The following is an 18,497-nucleotide window of genomic DNA, read 5'->3' as shown; positions in this document are numbered from 1 at the left end:
AGAATAAAGAGATACTGACATACTTAAGTTCAACAAAGTTGTAATGCTCTGCTTGCTCCGTGATGAGAAGAAATTGGAAGCTGAGAGCTTCCCTACAAAGAGGTCCTCAGTCTAAATGACTGAGTTTTAGATTCGTATTTTGATGGTATTTCTTTTTTTTTTTTTTTGTGAGCAAGATCAGCCCTGAGCTAACGTCCGTGCTAATCCTCCGGATTAGAGCCGGAAGACCAGCTCTGAGCTAACATCTATTGCCAATCCTCCTCCTTTTTCTTTCCCCCAAAGCCCCAGTAGATAGTTGTATGTCATAGTTGCACATTCTTCTAGTTGCTGTATGTGGGACGCGGCCTCAGCATGGCCGGAGAAGCGGTGCGTCAGTGCGCGCCCAGGATCCGAACCAGGGCCGCCAGTAGCGGAGCACGCACACTTAACTGCTAAGCCACGGGGCCAGCCGGATGGTACTTTCATAGAGAGACCTAGAGATGAAATGAGCAGAACCTAGACAATTTTCAATTCTAATTATTTCCCGAGGTGAAGCTGTCAAGCATCCAGAAACAAATATATCAATTACGTGGAAGACTATTTTTGGAAATCTGGACATAAAATAAACCAACATCTTACCAAAGCACAATTCCATCACCAACAGCTTTGAACAGGTCATCAGTATTTGGGTTCATTGGTATAACATGTCTGCAATCAGGATCATTTTCCAAGGCTTTGTTTATCCAGTTAACAAAAGCATATTTTTCTTCCTCTAAAATTACGTTGAATAACAAGAAATTAGTTCATCCTCTAGGTTAAATATTTGCCTCCAAAGCCTAAAATAGTTGTACAGTAGTGCTGACTGTTAATGTGTCACAAACATGTGGTTATTCTCTTTGGAAACTCAGACACTTGAATGCAACACAGTGGCTACTGGGAACTACAAAGTTAACAAAAAGAATAGAGCAAGGTTAACTGAGCCTTAGAGTAGTTACATAATTCTTTAAAACTTATATTTATATTACTGTAGAACTCTACTATAACGAAGCCTATCATTGCACATATTGTATTGCGTCTCTTGCAAGCTAACAAAGGCATACAATAAATACTGATAACGCCTTTACAGCAAGTATCAGTCCCAAGTCCAAATACATGTCACAAAAGACTTCTACTGAATTCTTAATTAGGAGGCAATGTTTTTCTAGAGCCCCTCCTTGACATTAGAGCATGCACTCTACTTAGTTCATTGTGTTAAACTAATGCACGTGAAACGATTACCTGAGTAAGAGTGCTGGGTTCCTTCACTGGACAGCTCTGACGTTCCTCCCAGAGCACAAATCCCTTCTTTCCTGTTGATTGCTTTGCGAAAGGTTTTGGCAATATCACTGCTTTTTACCTCTTGGAAAATCTATTAATTAAAATATGTTGTTGATTCACAATTAATTTTAAACCAAGCACAACAATAAGCATGTTTATCTTCTTTATACTCTGATCACCTACATTTTCCTTCATAGGTGATGAGTGTTAAAAGATACAGAAAACTGGGCTTGAGTTTTTAAAATGCTAAACAAGTACTACAATACTGCTCTTGAAAACAAAGCGTCAGCAAGTCAATTGCACACACTTGTTGAAAACATTAAGTGCCACATGCATTGAATTCGCTTTAAGCCGAAAGCTAGCGTGGATCAAAGGCATAGGTACATCTGTTAATTGAGTAAGGCTTTGTCCTTTTCCTGGAGAGAAAAGGCTGAGGGATCTCCTTTGTTTAATCATAATTCTTAGTGCAAAGAAAGATGAAAACCTAGGAATCAATAAAAATAACTATTTTTTGGCATAGTGGGGTAGCTCTGAAAGAGTGTGTTGAATCAAAATGTATAGAATAGGGGCTGGCCTGGTGGCGTAGCTGTGAAGTTCGCGAGTTCTGCTTTGGTGGCCCAGGGTTCTCGAGTTCGGATCCCGGTGCAGACCTACTCATCACTCATCAGGCCATGCTGAGGCGGCATCCTACATAGAAGAGCTACAACTCTACAACTATGATACACATCTATGTACTGGGTCTTTGGGGAGGAAAAAAGGAAAAGAGGAAGATTGGCAACAGATGTTAGCTCAGGGCCAATCTTCCTCAAAAAAAAAAAGAATAGAATAATAAGGTGAAAAAATGTGTTAAGTTGGCAGCAGTAGATGACCATTGAGATAAACACAGAAAAGAGGCTGTCCAGTGATTGTCTTGTGGGAGCATTTACGAAGTCCAGCTTCTCTCCACAATAAGAAACACGGCTAACGAAATTTAACTTGTACCATCTAATTGTACAAGAGCAGGTTGTAACAAAGCAAATTTCACGTGCTACTCTAACCACTTGATTGAATGGACATTCTAAAGGACTGTTTGTATATGTCTTAAATACTGGAACTTACATAACCCCAAATTTGTTCCTGATCTACCAATGTGCATGGTTAAATTAGCCACTGCCAGTAAAACACGAGCAAGATGTAGCATCTTCATACACATTTCTTTAAAAAGTGTTTAGAACACATAAGTGGACTTACCGAAAGAAACTCACGACCCTAATGAAAAAGTTGCTGAACAAATAAAAAATAACTCAAGGCCTTTAGCATTATTGACAAGTACATACTCACACACACACATTTCAGGAGGTGCAGCCTGTGTTTGAAGTTCATAGAACAGGGTCACAATATCTAGCAGTTCAGGGTGAATCCGTGAGAGCAGGCACGAGTAGAAGCTGAAATCCAGCCCATGCTCCACTAACCAAGCCTTGTGTCTTGTACAAGACTGTGTCAGTCCGAAAGCAGGAGTGCCTTTCTATACGTAGTCTTTCCAGGAGGGCTTCTTTTTATAATTAATCCACCCAGAGACAGTGACTTTTTGTAACTGTCAGAAAAGTTGCTGTAGGTGTTGTCAGCGGCCCTATCACCAAGTCATCTTTTCCTGTTACCTTTCTTAAATTCTGACTTTCCTTGGACTTATAAACCCAATTTTATTTAGGAAGATAGTAAACAGTAACTTTTACAAAACCAAGCTTACTCAATTTCCAGAGCTGTGATTTTATGCTATACCTGTAATTTCAGAGGTAGAATTTTAGCATGGATGTGTGTCTACGTCTGTATATGGATATAGACACACATACACAATGACTACTCTAAATATGGCACACAACCAAGGAAATCACTTTCCCTCCTCTCTGGCCATTATACTGACTCTTGTTAAGTATCAATAATGTGGAGCTGACTCACGTACTCTGGTTAACTTTCAAATTATTAAAATTATTTTTACTTACACTCTGATTGTTTTAGTCCAACTTTAATTTCATTTAATTTACCTTAACTTTCAAGCCAAGATTACACAAGAAAATGTTTACCTGGGAATATGGTGATGCTAACTGTGATGCATATCGTTCCCATAGCTCCCCCTGTGATAACTACATATCTGCTCGGTGAAAAAACAATCTTCACCGTTCTACCTCATTCTTCATTTGGTAAAACATTGTCTAGTAAATTAAAATCATAAATGTGTGAATTTTCTCATGACTGACATACCATCAATCACTGGAATGACCAAAAATGTCCAAAATGTTACTGCCTCAGAATAACACATGGAAACTTATTTTTCTTATTATGACTATCTTTGCCTCAAGGATCATTTGCTTCTAAAAATTAAGTGGTTTCCATGATCACAATTTCAGCCGAAAAATAAATCCAATTTGTATACAGAAAAGAGGAATAATACAAATTATAATAAAAAAAGAATATCTGCTGTATAATATCCTAATGCAATTACTTACACAGCTCTCATTAAACTCCTAAGGCTTGGGAATGACATACAAAGTTGCAATTAAATTAGTTAATTTTCAATTGTCTTACAAAAGTTACATGACCTTCATTTTCTAAATATTTATAAATAAATTATTCCAGCCAAGCTCAAATGTTCAGGTTCACAGTATTTTCTTCTGTTCCTTAGATTAAAAAAAATTAAAATATAATAAAAATTAAAATAGAAGGTTTATGTATCTGTTAAATTGATTCACTACGCAGGAATTTGCATTTTATTTTCTACTTGAGTAAAGAAATTGCTCGAGTGGATGATAAAGCTATTTGAGTATAAGCCTTGGCTTAACAAGAATCTCTGAAATCAGAGATACACAAGGCCAACTACTGTGCTGGAGGCTTCTCAATGAAGCTTTTCAAAGCTGCCCGTGGTGATACTAACGAGCTCACTGTTTCGTGCTGTTTTCCCTCCATGAGGAAGGACTTGCTTTATCATGTGTCAACAAACTCTGGGTGGACACTGCTCACGCTGGTCCTGTATATCTTTTCCAGTCTCTTTTATGGAGTACATATGTTTCTTGTTCCTTTTAAAAGTTTCATCACCTTTCTAGCTCAGCACAGGACTAGTGGCCAAACCAAAGCGACCCAGAGGCATATGACTTAAGAAAAAGGAAAGATTTCAGAAAGAATTGCAAAAAAATATTGACTGGCTTCCAGTGTTTGAGGCTTGCTTCCAAAGTGTTTCCAAAGTAGCAGGTTTGAATTTTTCCTTTTTTTGGAATCTGTTGTAGGCCTAAACTTAGTAATAATAGGAAAAGAACACCACTTAAAAAAAAAAAGAAATAACTACTCCAACAACTAACACCTATACTATATAGCATTTGCTAGATAGCTGGCACTGTGCTAAGCATTTTACTTATATGAAGTTATTTAATTCTATGAGGTTGATACTATTAGTAAAAGTCTTAAAACAGGTCAACAACTTATTACCATTATTCAAGGGCAAGTTTCTCACTATGAAAATAAGAGTTTAATGCAGACATCTCTGCTGAAAGAAACTGACATACCAGTCTTTTTATAGATGCAGGAAAAAAAGCCTATTACCTTTTAAGTATAAAAATCCAGTAACTTAGTTTTGAAATACTTAGAAGAAACAAAATCAAGGTATTAAATTTAATTTTAATGTTTGAAGTTTACGTATAATTTAGGGACTCTTTCCACCCTATATATATTCTTCTCCAAAATTAACATAAACTGGTTTTGTTTGTAGTCTGGTTTGCAATTAACACCTCTTAAGCAGTAATTTAAATAAAAACCAAAAACCTAACGTGCAAGAACATGTTTATTTCTATTTCCTTATGTTAATACTTGACAGGAATAACGTGCTTCCTTTCTCAGGTAACTAAGATCTACCTATGCTTTGTATAACAATTTGTAAGATGTTTCATTGATGACAAAGCAGATGGGAGCGGACAGACATTTGGTTAAATGCCCATCTTTCTTTCAGTACAGTCATGGTGGTATCATCCTGAAACTCCAGGCAGGTTATTTTACTGTCCTTCATATTTCAAATTTCTTGAATAGAAAGGAGGTAACTGGAAAAAGCTGTGAGTACCCTGTGTAATGTTGGGCAAGTCTTCCTTTTTCAGGAACCCAGGCTTTTTTTTTTTAATTTGCAAAATGAAGGAGTATAAATATATTGATTCCTTCCAATTCTAAAATGTACATTTTAACCTAAAATGTCCTCATTGCTATCTTATTTTTTAAAAAATCCCTGGCAATGCTAAAATTATTATGCATGTTCTTTACTTTTTAAGAATATACTAAGATAATCACATCTCCTCACTTAAAAGCCACAAACAGCTGTGCAGAAACTGCAACGTTTCAAAACATACGAAATTAAATATTTCCCTAAGATCCTTTTTCTCAAAGACACTTTCATGATTTTGCCCTTAACAACACTGGCACACTGCAAATCTTAATGATTTGTCTGTTCTTTCTAGTAGATTAAAAAATTCTGAGCAGTAAATCATGTGAAAATGAACACTTCATAATTAACTACTGCTCTAAGCTGCTTTAAATTCACAATTAAACATGCAGTTACAAGAGGAGCAAGTTATACACCAGAGGACATGCAAGTGCTCATATTGCAAGTCAATTGCAACTTACTATCGAACACAGAACTCAAAACAAAAGGCTTTGGCAATAACTGGAGACAAAAACGGTGGGGAAGAAATCAGTATTTCAAAAGATGATGAGAAGAACAATATCATTATAATTATGACACATGTCTGCATTCTGAAAACTGGAACTCCCCCCACAACATGCTATCAGCTGAGTAGACATCATTACTTAGTCAAGTTGCTTCTTGAACTCTCGTGGTGTTCTAATGGAGTTAATTCTAATTGGAGAGAACATATCAGAATTGGACTTGCTATAGTGAGCCATGTTTACTGATGGGAGGATATGTCATCATTTCAGGTGTCTTGGGCAAAATAAACCACGGAAAAGGAGGATAAGAGTGCTAGGAAGTTTGTGATAAATATTAGGCACTAATTACCTGTTTGCAATATACTCTGAGGAAGGCCTAATTAGATCTAGTCAAACTCAGCCTTAAATTAATAATACATAAAACCAATGAAATCTGAAGGGTGTCCTTAATTGAGGGAAGAGGCCACAGCTATTCTTTAACATGTATCTCAAATGCTCTGTCAGTGAATACAGACGGAAAATGGCCTATGTCTAGAAAATCTAGACCTCGCTCCCCAGCAGCTAAAAGCATTAGGCTTCAATAACGAGTGCTACACACACACTCCAAGCACTGAGTACAGAACAGTAAACTAGGTGCTTGGGGATCGAAGAATTAAGAAATCAGCCCCTAACCTTTAAGAGTATTTGACGATACTAGAGAAGAAAACAAGAATTTTAAATGCCTCTTCCAATGGACTAAAAAGATATGCTTCTAACTTTTAATTATCAAAATTATCATCCTAGAGAATGGTACAGTTAAATACTACTACCACGAGAGTGGCAAACATCTTTTTAATCAGAAAGTTCAACTCAGGAAGCTTCCAAGACTGTGAGTCAGGGTGTATCATTAAAATTTGGGAGCACCCGTTCACTGAGGTAGATAGAAAGAGCACTTTAGGATGTCAAGCAGCACCTTGAAAACCGCCCTTTAATGATGCCCCCAAAAGAGACTGCTGACCTTACACAGCGAGCAATGTGTTATATTTTTGATTCTTTTTCTCAATTCTTTTGTTAAGATATTCTAATGGCTAAAAGAACTAAAAATGTACTGGGTGGGATGAGAGAAACGTTATTACTTATAACAGTACTAATATGATATATTTAGGAACTTAATATAATAGGACTTATGACTATAAGATCCCACTAGACAAAGGAACGATCATTACTCTTAACAATGGTGGATTTTCACATACTTACATAAACAAATTCGTCAAAGCTTATCTTCCCATCTTTATTCCTGTCACCATCCAGCATGAGTTTCTGAATAATCTCTCTCACTTTATATCCTGGTAATGGCATATTGGCTTCCTTGAAAAGCTCATGGAGTTCATAGTCACAAATGAATCCATTGCTGTTGAGATCTTTGTAAAAAGGGAGAGCAAGCAAAAAAGGAAACGAAGTTTTAGTAGAAATAAGTTAACCTTTTAGAGTATTTTTCTTCATTTGAGGCTCAGCTCATTAGTTCGAGAGCTCACATTCTAATGACAACTAATAAGCAAATAACATATAACATGAGGCACGACTATAAAATTAATATAATGTAATATAACGTAAGTGCTATGACGAAAATTAAAGCAGCGTAAGGGGTTAGACTGGGGGCCTATTGTGCCTCCCAGGGGACATTCAAAAATGTCTGGAGACATTTTTGATTGCCACAACTGGAAGTGTGGGGTGGGGAGAGGATGCTCCTGGCACCCAGTGTGTAGACCCCAGGGATGCTGCTAAATATCCGACAATGCATATGACCCCCTCCGGCCCCCACTCTGCAACACCGAATTATGCAACTCAAAATGTCAATAGTGCTGAAGCTGAATAACCCCGGATTATAGTGACAGGTTGGAGTGGGGGTCATGGTGGGGGTGCTGTTTCGACAGAATGGTCAAGGGTGTCCACTTTGATAAGGTTATATTTGAATGAAGGCTTACAGGGGGTAAGGGGGCAAATCATGTGGCTATCTAGAGGAAGAGATTCAGGTAGAGGAAAGAGCAAATGCAAAGTTTGTGATGTGGAAGAGTGTCTGATGTGTTTTGGGAAAAGCAAAGGTCCAGTATGACTTGAGCAGAGTCAGCAAAGGAGAAAATCACAGATGAAGTCAGGGAGCAGATCATAAAAGCTGTTATAGGCCATGGAACATACTTTGGATTTTATGCTGTGTGATCTAAGCATAATTCATATTAGCCAATTTTTTCCAATTATTAAAATATTAAATCTCCTATATGAAACCATTCTCCCAATATTTTGAAGGTGGATGAAATTATATGTTTAGTTTTAATGTGGTATATTTCTAGAGTCAAATTTTCTTAAACATAGATTACTATATTTTAAATCTATCAATTAAAATATCTATATTTTTAAAACATCATCCCTAAACTACTCAACACTTCTGAAAATTACTAGTATTTCCTCCTGGATAAGGTACTTAATTCCCCTAGGGCACATCTTCACTTTCTTTGCTTTGAATTTATAAAAGGTCATACATCAAACACTTTATTAGAAATCAATCCAGTAATAACATCTGCAGTTGCTAAAAAGAACAAAGTAATCCACATGACACTATGGCAAGATTTTAGCAACTTTTGATAAATAAAATTCTTGGATTTAAACATACCTTCTCCCATGCATATACCAATCTGCTTCTCCTATTTTCTTTAAAGTTAAAATAGAGTGCAGTACTAGGGAGCAAGTGTGGCATAGTGAAAGACACGCAACACAGTTGAAGGGACACAGGTGGGAGTAATGTAACAGGATCTCATTTCATCTTGGCTACTAATTTGCACAATTCATCTCTCCAGGTCTTAGTTTTCTCATCTGTAAAAGGAGTGCTCTGGATCAAATGATCTCTAAGGTCCCTTTTTGACTTGAACACACTATGATTCTAAATTCAAGTACACAGGATTTCACAATCCACACGCGTGCACGTGCGCGCGCACACACACTTTAATAAAAAAAAACCTGGAGATAACATCATAATACATATTAAAAACAAATATAGAGTAATAACATTCTGATCGCTGCTACACCTCATTATCTAAACACAATAGTCCTTCAGTTTTATGATATCTTTATTGAAGGAGATAGCTTATTCTTTGCAATTATCAAAACGTTGTCCACTTCAGCAATTTCCGATAGAAAGATATTTTTAAATGTATTCTATTTTTCCCTGACTTCTGAAACGACATATCTGAGCATAATTTAATTAGGTTATTTACTCCAGTTTAGACCTAGCATACCTAGTAACAGGTTCTTTTTGCATTCTCAGTGATATACTTGAAGTGGAAGGTAGAAATGTTTAAAAATAAATATTGGAGAACTATAATGAATTTAAGAGCTGCATGAAACTGACCAAGGCCCTGAGAGTCTAGTCTATCAGGCAGTTTATTCACATCAGGCAGAACAGAGATGTTGGCAATGGGGACAACTACCACTTGCGTGAGCCCTCTCTGAAATAACCTCTCTTGAGCATTAATTAGAAGCTCACTGATGTGATTAAAAGATGCCAGGAAGTAGCCACCCTAAAATATAACTAACATAAAATAACCACATGTGGAAACTCCATTTTGAAGTAAGTGTAGTAATAACAGATGCTTTTAGTAACTGATAGGAACATTTTAAAGGGGGTTGGAGGAATAAGAACTTGTCATTACATGACAATCTTATTAGGTTGCAAATCTCTTGATAAAGATTCTTCTAAATCTTTTTCTCTCCCAGCCCAATATGTAGCACATAATACATATGTATATAATAAAGCAATGGGAAAAATTATTTTCGTAGAATCATTGATTCTCAAATATTAACCAGGAAAAGAATGCTCTAATCTACTGAGCATTTTAAAAACAAAATTAAACAAACAGTGACAAAAAATACAGAAATAGTACTAAAAGACTGAATAGCAATTCATCAGGAAACCATAACGACAGAAATATCCCTAAAATAACATTCAATCTCATTCCCTTTGTTCTAATCCTGTCCCTACCCAGTAGCCTTCAGATCTGTAATTTGGTTTTCTAAGTGGACACACCCACCAAGGAGTACCCAAGTAGACAGCCAGTGATGGTTGTCAGGTCAGGACCTCTCTCTCATTCTAAATGTGGAAACCTGCTTCGACTTTATTAAGAAATACCATGTGCATTTGTTGAGCATGAGTCAACCTCCAGAACAAACTGAGTACCTACTCTGTGGCAGGTACTGAGCCAGATACCAAACATACAGAAATTTATCAGCAGAACCCTTGGTTCTTACTTGAACCTATGGCTTCAAAATCCTTGTTAAAATGTTGAGTCAATTGGAATATCTATCCTATACCTTTCCTGAGATGGGAAAAGAATCTTGAACATGTCTAGTTTTACCTATTTTAAAAGTTCTACCTATTCTGTAATTTTTCCATATTTTAGCAGCAGATCTAGCTTGTATGACCTCACGTGATCAAAGGCATTTTAGTGTTAGTACTAGTAAATTATAGCAAGCCTTTCTTAGAGCTCCTAAATCATATCTCTTGAAGAAAACAATTTCAATTTCAATAGGAAGGCAGAGGGAGCCTAAAAAGGCGGCTTGCAATTAATTTTACAAAATCTCCCAGCTGGTAAAGTATTTGAAAGACAAAATAGGGTGCAATTATTTTTAAAGAGTTTTATGCTAATTTTATTTCTAGTCTGCAGCCAACACACACACACACACACACACACACACACACACACACATCCTTGAACAATATCAGACATCTAATGTGCTGTGCTTCGGAGGGCCAGAAAATGAGATTGCACAATGGCATTTTAGAAAGATTCTATCTAATCAATGATGTTATTAGCTGGGAGCTCAAAATTATGTTTGATGGTGAACTTTTCCTATTCTGAGTTTTGACATAAACATGAGAATTTAATAATAAACTGACCCAAAAAACACAGACCTAGATTGACAACAGTTTTACAAAACTAAATTCACAACCTCCTGGCATGATGACAGTCCTTTATTTTCTCATTAAAGCTGCCAATATTCTGGAACCCCTTTCTGGCTCACTTGCCACTTTTTCATTAACTACACATTGGCACGAGGTGGAACAGATTCTGCATTTCACAGACTCCTCTGTTCCAGCATCATATTTTCAACTACCTGATAAAGTAGATATTATCGTACAGCCTATGTTATCCAGAGCATTCTCAACGTTTCCTCAAGCACATGCCTCAACTTTTTGGTTTAGAAAATATGGTCAGTATGTGCAGAGAGAAGCAGGCAGCAGGAGAAAAGAAACTCCACCTACCCCTGAACAAAGTTCCTGCAGAAAGAGCTAAATTTCACTAAATTGACCATATGTTCTTATTTTTAAAGAAAAATCACTATACTTAAAAAAAAAATCACTAAGAGGCTCCCAATGCTGTACCAGAGAGGCCCGTCTTTCATATTGGCTACCGAATTCATCAGAAAGGAACCAACTGTTTGTAACAACAGATTCTGTCTGTCTCTGCGTGTGTGTCTCTCTCCCTGATGACACACGTAGGTTCACAGCTGCATTCTGTTTTAAAAGAAACCTCCTTCTGCTCTTGTACTAAGTATTATTTTAAATGCCAGTTAACTCTCCCAACACCCTTCCCCCAAGTAATCTTAAAGTAAATAAACTTATTATACAGCCATGTTCCTGCAGAAGTTTGAATCACACCAAGAATGCATATCCTTAAAAGGAAATGTTTTCCCTCCCCTTGCATCCTGTTATTTAAGCTATTTTAAGTACTTGTCTGGAGAAAGCTGAGCCAGAATTCAAGTGGTTTTGATTTTAGCTGCTGTTTTACACTGCCCATGTCCAGGTGGTATGTGGTGCAGTCGATCACTTCAAACGCATCTTTTGGGGTGCTACTTTGTCTTATAAATCTGACAGTAAAAAAGACTGGGATTTCCTTTGACCTCCAGGTTGTATGTGTATGTTGCTTTAACCAGCCTTGAATCTGTTTAAATCTAGTGTCTTGCTTTATAAAGAGGTCGCATATGTTTGCCCTCATCTGCAACACACATGCAACCTCTTTACTAACCCACTACGGACAGTGCTCATTTGGACTTAAAGAAAAAACCAATTAAGTGCAGATACACATCCTTTCAGAAAAGCTGGGTTTAAAAGTTCCATTTAGTTTAACCAGTATATTCCACAATCTTTTTGTACTAAAAAAAAAATGACAAAAGAAATCTATATGTCTAACAATAATGGATTTACACACACACACACACACACACACACACACGATCTTGAATGCCCATGAAAGCACATGAAACATTGATTTAAAAGACTCAGCCAAAAGACTTGTGCAGAAGAATTTAGATTATATTCCACCCTAAGATCTAAGCAGTAAGGTCAAGCTTTCATTAGACATTAAAACCTTAGAAAAGATAGTTGCTAAATATCTCCAGATGCTTAGCTAAACATGGGTTTTGCCTTTCACAGCTTTTACCTTTTGAGGTAGCTCATTCCAGCAAATATAAGAGGCAGTTTAATGAGACCCAGCTAAGGGTAGAATAGAGGTCGCTACCTAAGAGCTCATCCTAATAGTGGATCCCCAAAGGTGGAGGTCAAGTACAGCTGAATGCTGGACAAGGTTGGAGGGCTGAGACCAGGCAATCAAAAATGTTGTCTATCAATCCTTTTCCAACTCACAATTTCCAGCAATTTGGCCATCATTTTCCACTTGCTGCCACTGTCTCACTTTAAAAATACATACACACGGTGGCCGGCCCCGTGGCTTAGCGGTTAAGCGTGTGCGCTCCGCTACTGGCGGTGCTACTGGCAGCCGGAGTTCGGATCCCGGGCGCGCACCGACGCACCGCTTGTCCCACCATGCTGAGGCCGCGTCCCACATACAGCAACTAGAAGGATGTGCAACTATGACATACAACTACCTACTGGGGCTTTGGGGAGAAAAAGGGAAAAAAAGGAGGAGGATTGGCAATAGATGTTAGCTCAGGGCCGGTCTTCCTCAGCAAAAAGAGGAGGATTAGCATGGATGTTAGCTCAGGGCTGATCTTCCTCACACACACACACACAAAAACATACACACCTACACACATGCTCACATGAGTGCATTCTCACACACATGTGAGCTCTTGCTCTTACTCCCCACACCTGCACACTTGTAGTCCTCCTGTCTTCCATGCCAGCAAAACAAGTTTTTCAGACTATCCCGAGACCTTCATTACTAATATTCCATCGATAATTAACCAGATGGCACAGCAAAAGAGCACTGGTTAGTTTGTTTATTTTTTTGGTTGTGCTATAGTTTTTAAGTCATAATTAAACAAATATGCACTGGTATAGTTTTACTGAATACTAAAAGTAAATTAAACTAAACCACCATGCTTTTTGTGGTGTCATCTTGATGTGGTTTTTATATTACTAGAGAATATCAAATAATTTGAAACAACTCAACTTCCTGAGATGAGAAAATCTGGTACAGCTACAACCACCATAACTAAAATGTTTTGGCTTAGTTTGGTGGGCAGCCTCAAAGGAATATAAAAAATATTATATTCCTAGTCATTCCACACCATTCTTAGTCATTTACAAAATCCCATTATTCTTTTATTTCAAAAGTGCTGAATTCCTGTTTAAAAAAAAAAAGCTCAGTAGCAATTGCTTAGGAGAGAAAAAAAGTCAGATATAAGTATTTATAAGACTAAAGTCAAACTGAAAAGATTTACATTACATGAATTTATCTTTATGCCAAGTAATCAGCCAAATGACCTCTAGCTTCCACAAGATTAAAGTCTCAGAATGTAGAAGACATTTTCTAGTTGGTAAAATATTTACTTCCTAAGTGTTCTGAAAAGTTTTATTTATTCTTTAGAAAGAACTTATGTAGCATTACAGTATTTACATTAAAACAGAAACATTATGAAACAGGAAAAAATGAGAGCAAAGGCTTCTGCTATCCCCCAGTGGGAAATACTGGAAACAAAGGTTGAGAAAATTAAATGAAAATATACTGCTTGGAGCTTAATACTAAGCAGGTGCAGAAAGTGAGTGAAAGGAGAACTTTAAATCCAAATACTCAATTTATTGCTAGTAAAGAGAGTTTCAAAGCACTATTAATTGATTGAACAAAACCTATGATTAGTGATAATTACAGAGATTTTCTCCACACACTATGATTTTGCTGAATTTCTAAAGAGATAATCAAGGCTATTATTGTTAAAAGATGGGAAAAATCATATAATGATTTCCATATTTTGTCACAATTGAACTGAGACAAAGTAGTCCTCCCTACCCCACCCCCCAAAATAAGAAAGAATTGTCCTTGACAGGAAAATAAGTTATAGAGCTTGTTTTTAAAATCTAGTTTCCTTGAATGAAAGAAAAAGGATTTCCATAACACCTTTGATAGTTGCCTGAGGGCTCCATAACTAACGACAACTAAAAACTACAAAGATTTTAAAGGAAAATCAAAAGATTCAGCTGGGTCTCTAAACGCTTTTCTAAAAGACAGACTACACACTAGCCTTGTGCTGAAAACTATATATAAATTTTATGTGCTACAATGTAATGGCCAAAACCTGTAGTAATAAATTCCACCATGAAGAAAATCTTCATAACAAAGCCCTTTGAGTTTACAGTTGATAATGACAAAATCCCAGTAGATGAAAAGACTATGTATAATTCCTTGGGATTCAATCAATTAAAGCTTTATTGAGAACTTAACATGTGTGCAACACTGAGCTAGATACTGAAGGGGGAGTACAAAAGAATAATATGCAGGAACAGGCAGAAATTTTGGATTCCAGAATTTCTATTTATAGCATATAGGGTAATAAGAGTCTGCATATCTTAGGAATATACGCCTGGTGGGGGCTTCAACAAGACATATGGTCCAATCTCCTGCCTTTGGGAAGCTGTTTGCCTACTCTACACCCTCCAAGATGTATGACTTAAAGTAAGACAGTAGTTCCACAATGACTCTTTCTTGCAGTCCAAGCTCTAATTGATCTCTCACTTAGTGCAATTTAGCCCCATTTCCTCCGTGAAGATAATTGCTCAGCTCTCTTTATATCATTAAGCTTTTAAGGAGCAGTTAAGCTCTTTTACTGATAAAAGTATTCCAGTCCCATCAGGTAAACAGTATCTGAATTAGCTTTAATTTTTTAAAAATATTGCACAAAAATATTTCCAAGATTCTGCACATGAGAACAAGGCCTGTATTCAACAACAAACATTTATTTGAGGAGGTGAGGCCTTGAAGACTAAACAATAGCAATAATAAGTTATGGTCCCTATCCCCAAATTCTATTCATAAAGAAACAAATCAGGCTGTCCCCAACACTGAAAGATGAATGTAAATAAAACAGGAGGTTCAAAGGAAATGCAATCTTAAAACACTTAGGATAGTGCTATTTCTACAAAATAACGAGATTTAAAAAATCTTGCAACCAAGAACTCACCTGCTATTGTTTCATAATCAATCTACTATCAGACTGTGTAGTACTCTTCTTATAGTAAGTGGTACCTATGGCAAGTTAATCGACTGCCTTTTTTTCATACAAACACACAAAATTGTGTTAGATGTAGGACTATTCGATTTTTTTCTAATTAGAATTCTGATGGAATTATGAATAGTCATTCTGGCTGGGGGTCATTATTCTTCCCAAGGCATGCTGTTACTACTAAATGCCTTCATAGAAAATATTGATTTTCCACATAGGTCAAAGAGTAGATTCTGATTTAAATAACAAATTATTATGATCTAACTTTATACCCTTTAAACAAGGAGATGCCATATAGTAATAGTCTACCTCTCTAAGCACATGTTGATTTACGTGAGCACATGCATCAAGAATCAGTTCTCACTCTGTTTTCTCATTATCTTCTACTGACTTGACCTGAGTACTGAAATTTGGAATGTAAATACTATAAACTGTTTCCATAGCTACTGAACTCTAAGACATACTATATGATGTTAAAGGATAAACTAAATGGCGTGCTATGCCTTTTCATCTTATCCTGATGCTATAATTTAATGTGAGAAGGTAGAACAGTCTGCTTTATCCAAAGGCACAGATCCATGAAAAAGGCAATAAAGCCAAGCTAATTAGGGAAAGGTAAAAGATCATCTAACGGTTCTTAACGTTTTCAGGGGTCACACATCCCTTTGAAAATATGGTAAAAGCTCCAAATCCTCTCCTCAGAAAATATGATACACCAAATACTATAACAATACAAAATTTGTCTAAAAATTTTAGGAGCCACAGCAGCCCCCAGTTAAGGACTGGGTCCTTGGACTAAAAACATTTGACTACATTAGATACTAGATATAATTAGAAATAATACAGTTTAGGGCCAGCCCCGTGGCTTAGCAGTAGAGTGCGCGTGCTCCACTGCTGGCGGCCCCGGTTCGGATCTCGGGCGCGCACCGACGCACCGCTTCTCCGGCCATGCTGAGGCCGTGTCCCACATACAGCAACTAGAAGGATGTGCAGCTACGACATACAACTATCTACTGGGGCTTTGGGGGGGGGAAATAAATAAATAAAATCTTTAAAAAAAGAAATAATACAGTTTAAAGCATAGCTTCTAAAACTCTATCCCATCAATTTAACTATTTTGCCCTAAGGTTTGTGATTAACCATTCATATAATGTTTTAGATCAATAATTTTGATTAGGGCTAAAGGTTGCTTTACTATAGTTACACCACAAAAAATACTTACCAACTTTTGCAAAGGCCTCTTTGAGCTCATCAAGCTCATCTTTGGAAATCTGAGTGGTAGCCATCTCATCCATTTAAAAAGGATCTAAAGAGAAACCAAAATGGTTTAAGACTTTCAAAAATTTGGGGGATGAATACATTACAGTCACTCCTGCGAAATTCTCTTCTCAGGGATAATTTAAACAGAAATGCAAACTACTAAAACCTCTGAATAGGTTCCCACATTTGTAGCTACAGCCATAATAAAGAAAAATGAGAAGTCATCTTTTATCAAAAGTTATTCAGAGAAAAATATTTCTGAATCTTCCTTCCAAGGCCAAAATCTTATATTACGTTCAAAGAGTGTAAGGAAGGGCCAAGGTAGCCAGCAATGACAGGAAAGAGATACATAATAGAAATTCTTGGTGATATGTGCAAAAACTAAAATTACATGACCAAAGATTTACGTAAAATGTAACTTTTCCATTAAGCCTTTATCTGTCTATCCATCTGTCTATTCATTCATCTATCCATCTATCTATCTTACTGTTTATTTCCATTTTTTCCACTTTATTAAGATATAACTGACATATAATATTGCAGAAGTTTAAGGTGTACACCGTGATGATTTGATATACGTATATATTGTGAAATGATTACCACAATAAGGTTAGGGAACATCCATAGTTACCGTTTTTTCCATTAAGCCACTTTAAAATCATTCACTATGAAAACACTAATTTTCAAACAGCACCCTAACACTTATCAGTCACTCCCATTAAAGGAGTCAACTAAAACAAATTCTAATTGGCTTTGATATAGAAATACACTCAATGTGTGCTAATGAACACAGCCTTGTGCACATAACTTATTATATTATTTGAGTTTACATCCTTGTGATTTGGTCCTATTTTACCTATTTAATTGATAGAGAGGGGTTAGCACACCATGGCCTGTGGGCCATAATCTGGACCACTGCTTATTTTTATATGGCTCCCAAGCCAAGTATGGTTTTTACAGATAAACATTTGCAGTCAATTTTGACGATAAGACATATTTATTTTGAACCTCAATTAAGTGAAATGTTATCTCAGAAAAAAAAGAATTCCATTCTTCTCATCAGTAGATCTGTATTACCAAAAATAAGTACTGAGTTATTAGCATACTTTGAATTTTGTCAGTAAAATAGAAGTAGAAGTAGAAGTATATTACTTTGTAGAAGTAATATACTATATCCTTGATATTAATAATATAACATTCTTGCTTTTGCCTCTGGGCGCACAATGTTTATGATTTGGACCTTCACAGAAAAACTTTACTGAGCCTTGCAATAGAGAAAGGAGGTCTGTATCACAATGGATAATCCCCAAATACAAACATATTAACAGTTTTTGGACAGAAGGAAATGAAAATGATTATGTGTTGCCTTTTTTTCCTCTCTTTTAATCTTTTTTAAGGACCTTACTTTTTAGAATAGTTTTAGGTTCACAGCAAAATTGAGCAGAAAGTACAGAGAATTCAGTTCCCATACACCCCCTGCACTCACACACACACAGGCTCCCCCGTTATTAATACCTCCCACCAGAGTGGCACACTTGTCACAGTTGATGAACCTACATTGACCCATCATTATCACCCAAAGTCCGTAGTTTACACTAGGTTCATTCTTGGTGTTGTACATTCTATGGGTTTTGACAAATATATAATGACATGTATCCACCATTAAAGTACCAAACAGAATAGTTTCACTGCCCTAAATGTTTTGCCTTTTCAAAAAAGTATTCTACGTGTTAAATTTCACAAACTGTACAAACTTACAAAATACAAATTTGAGA

General features: G+C 36.5%; 1 protein-coding gene across 2 annotated transcripts in view; it reads right to left on the bottom strand.

The window, feature by feature from the left end:
* The window catches only part of PLS3 (plastin 3), a 75,636-nt gene that overhangs the window by 18,578 nt on the left and 38,561 nt on the right, over positions 1–18,497 (bottom strand). For both annotated transcript variants that reach the window (XM_058536558.1, XM_058536559.1), the window contains 4 exons: positions 16,685–16,768; positions 7,210–7,373; positions 1,258–1,387; positions 619–751 (listed from right to left, as the gene is read on the bottom strand). In XM_058536558.1, coding sequence (XP_058392541.1) covers positions 619–751; positions 1,258–1,387; positions 7,210–7,373; positions 16,685–16,757 — 500 coding nt within the window. In that variant the 5' untranslated portion in view covers positions 16,758–16,768. The remainder of the gene's footprint in view (positions 1–618; positions 752–1,257; positions 1,388–7,209; positions 7,374–16,684; positions 16,769–18,497) is intronic.

The sequence above is a fragment of the Diceros bicornis genome, chromosome X (assembly GCF_020826845.1).
Source record: "Diceros bicornis minor isolate mBicDic1 chromosome X, mDicBic1.mat.cur, whole genome shotgun sequence".
Lineage (NCBI taxonomy): Eukaryota > Metazoa > Chordata > Mammalia > Perissodactyla > Rhinocerotidae > Diceros > Diceros bicornis.
Note: the sequence above shows the minus strand (reverse complement) of the source record. Positions and strands in the feature narration are given on the sequence as shown.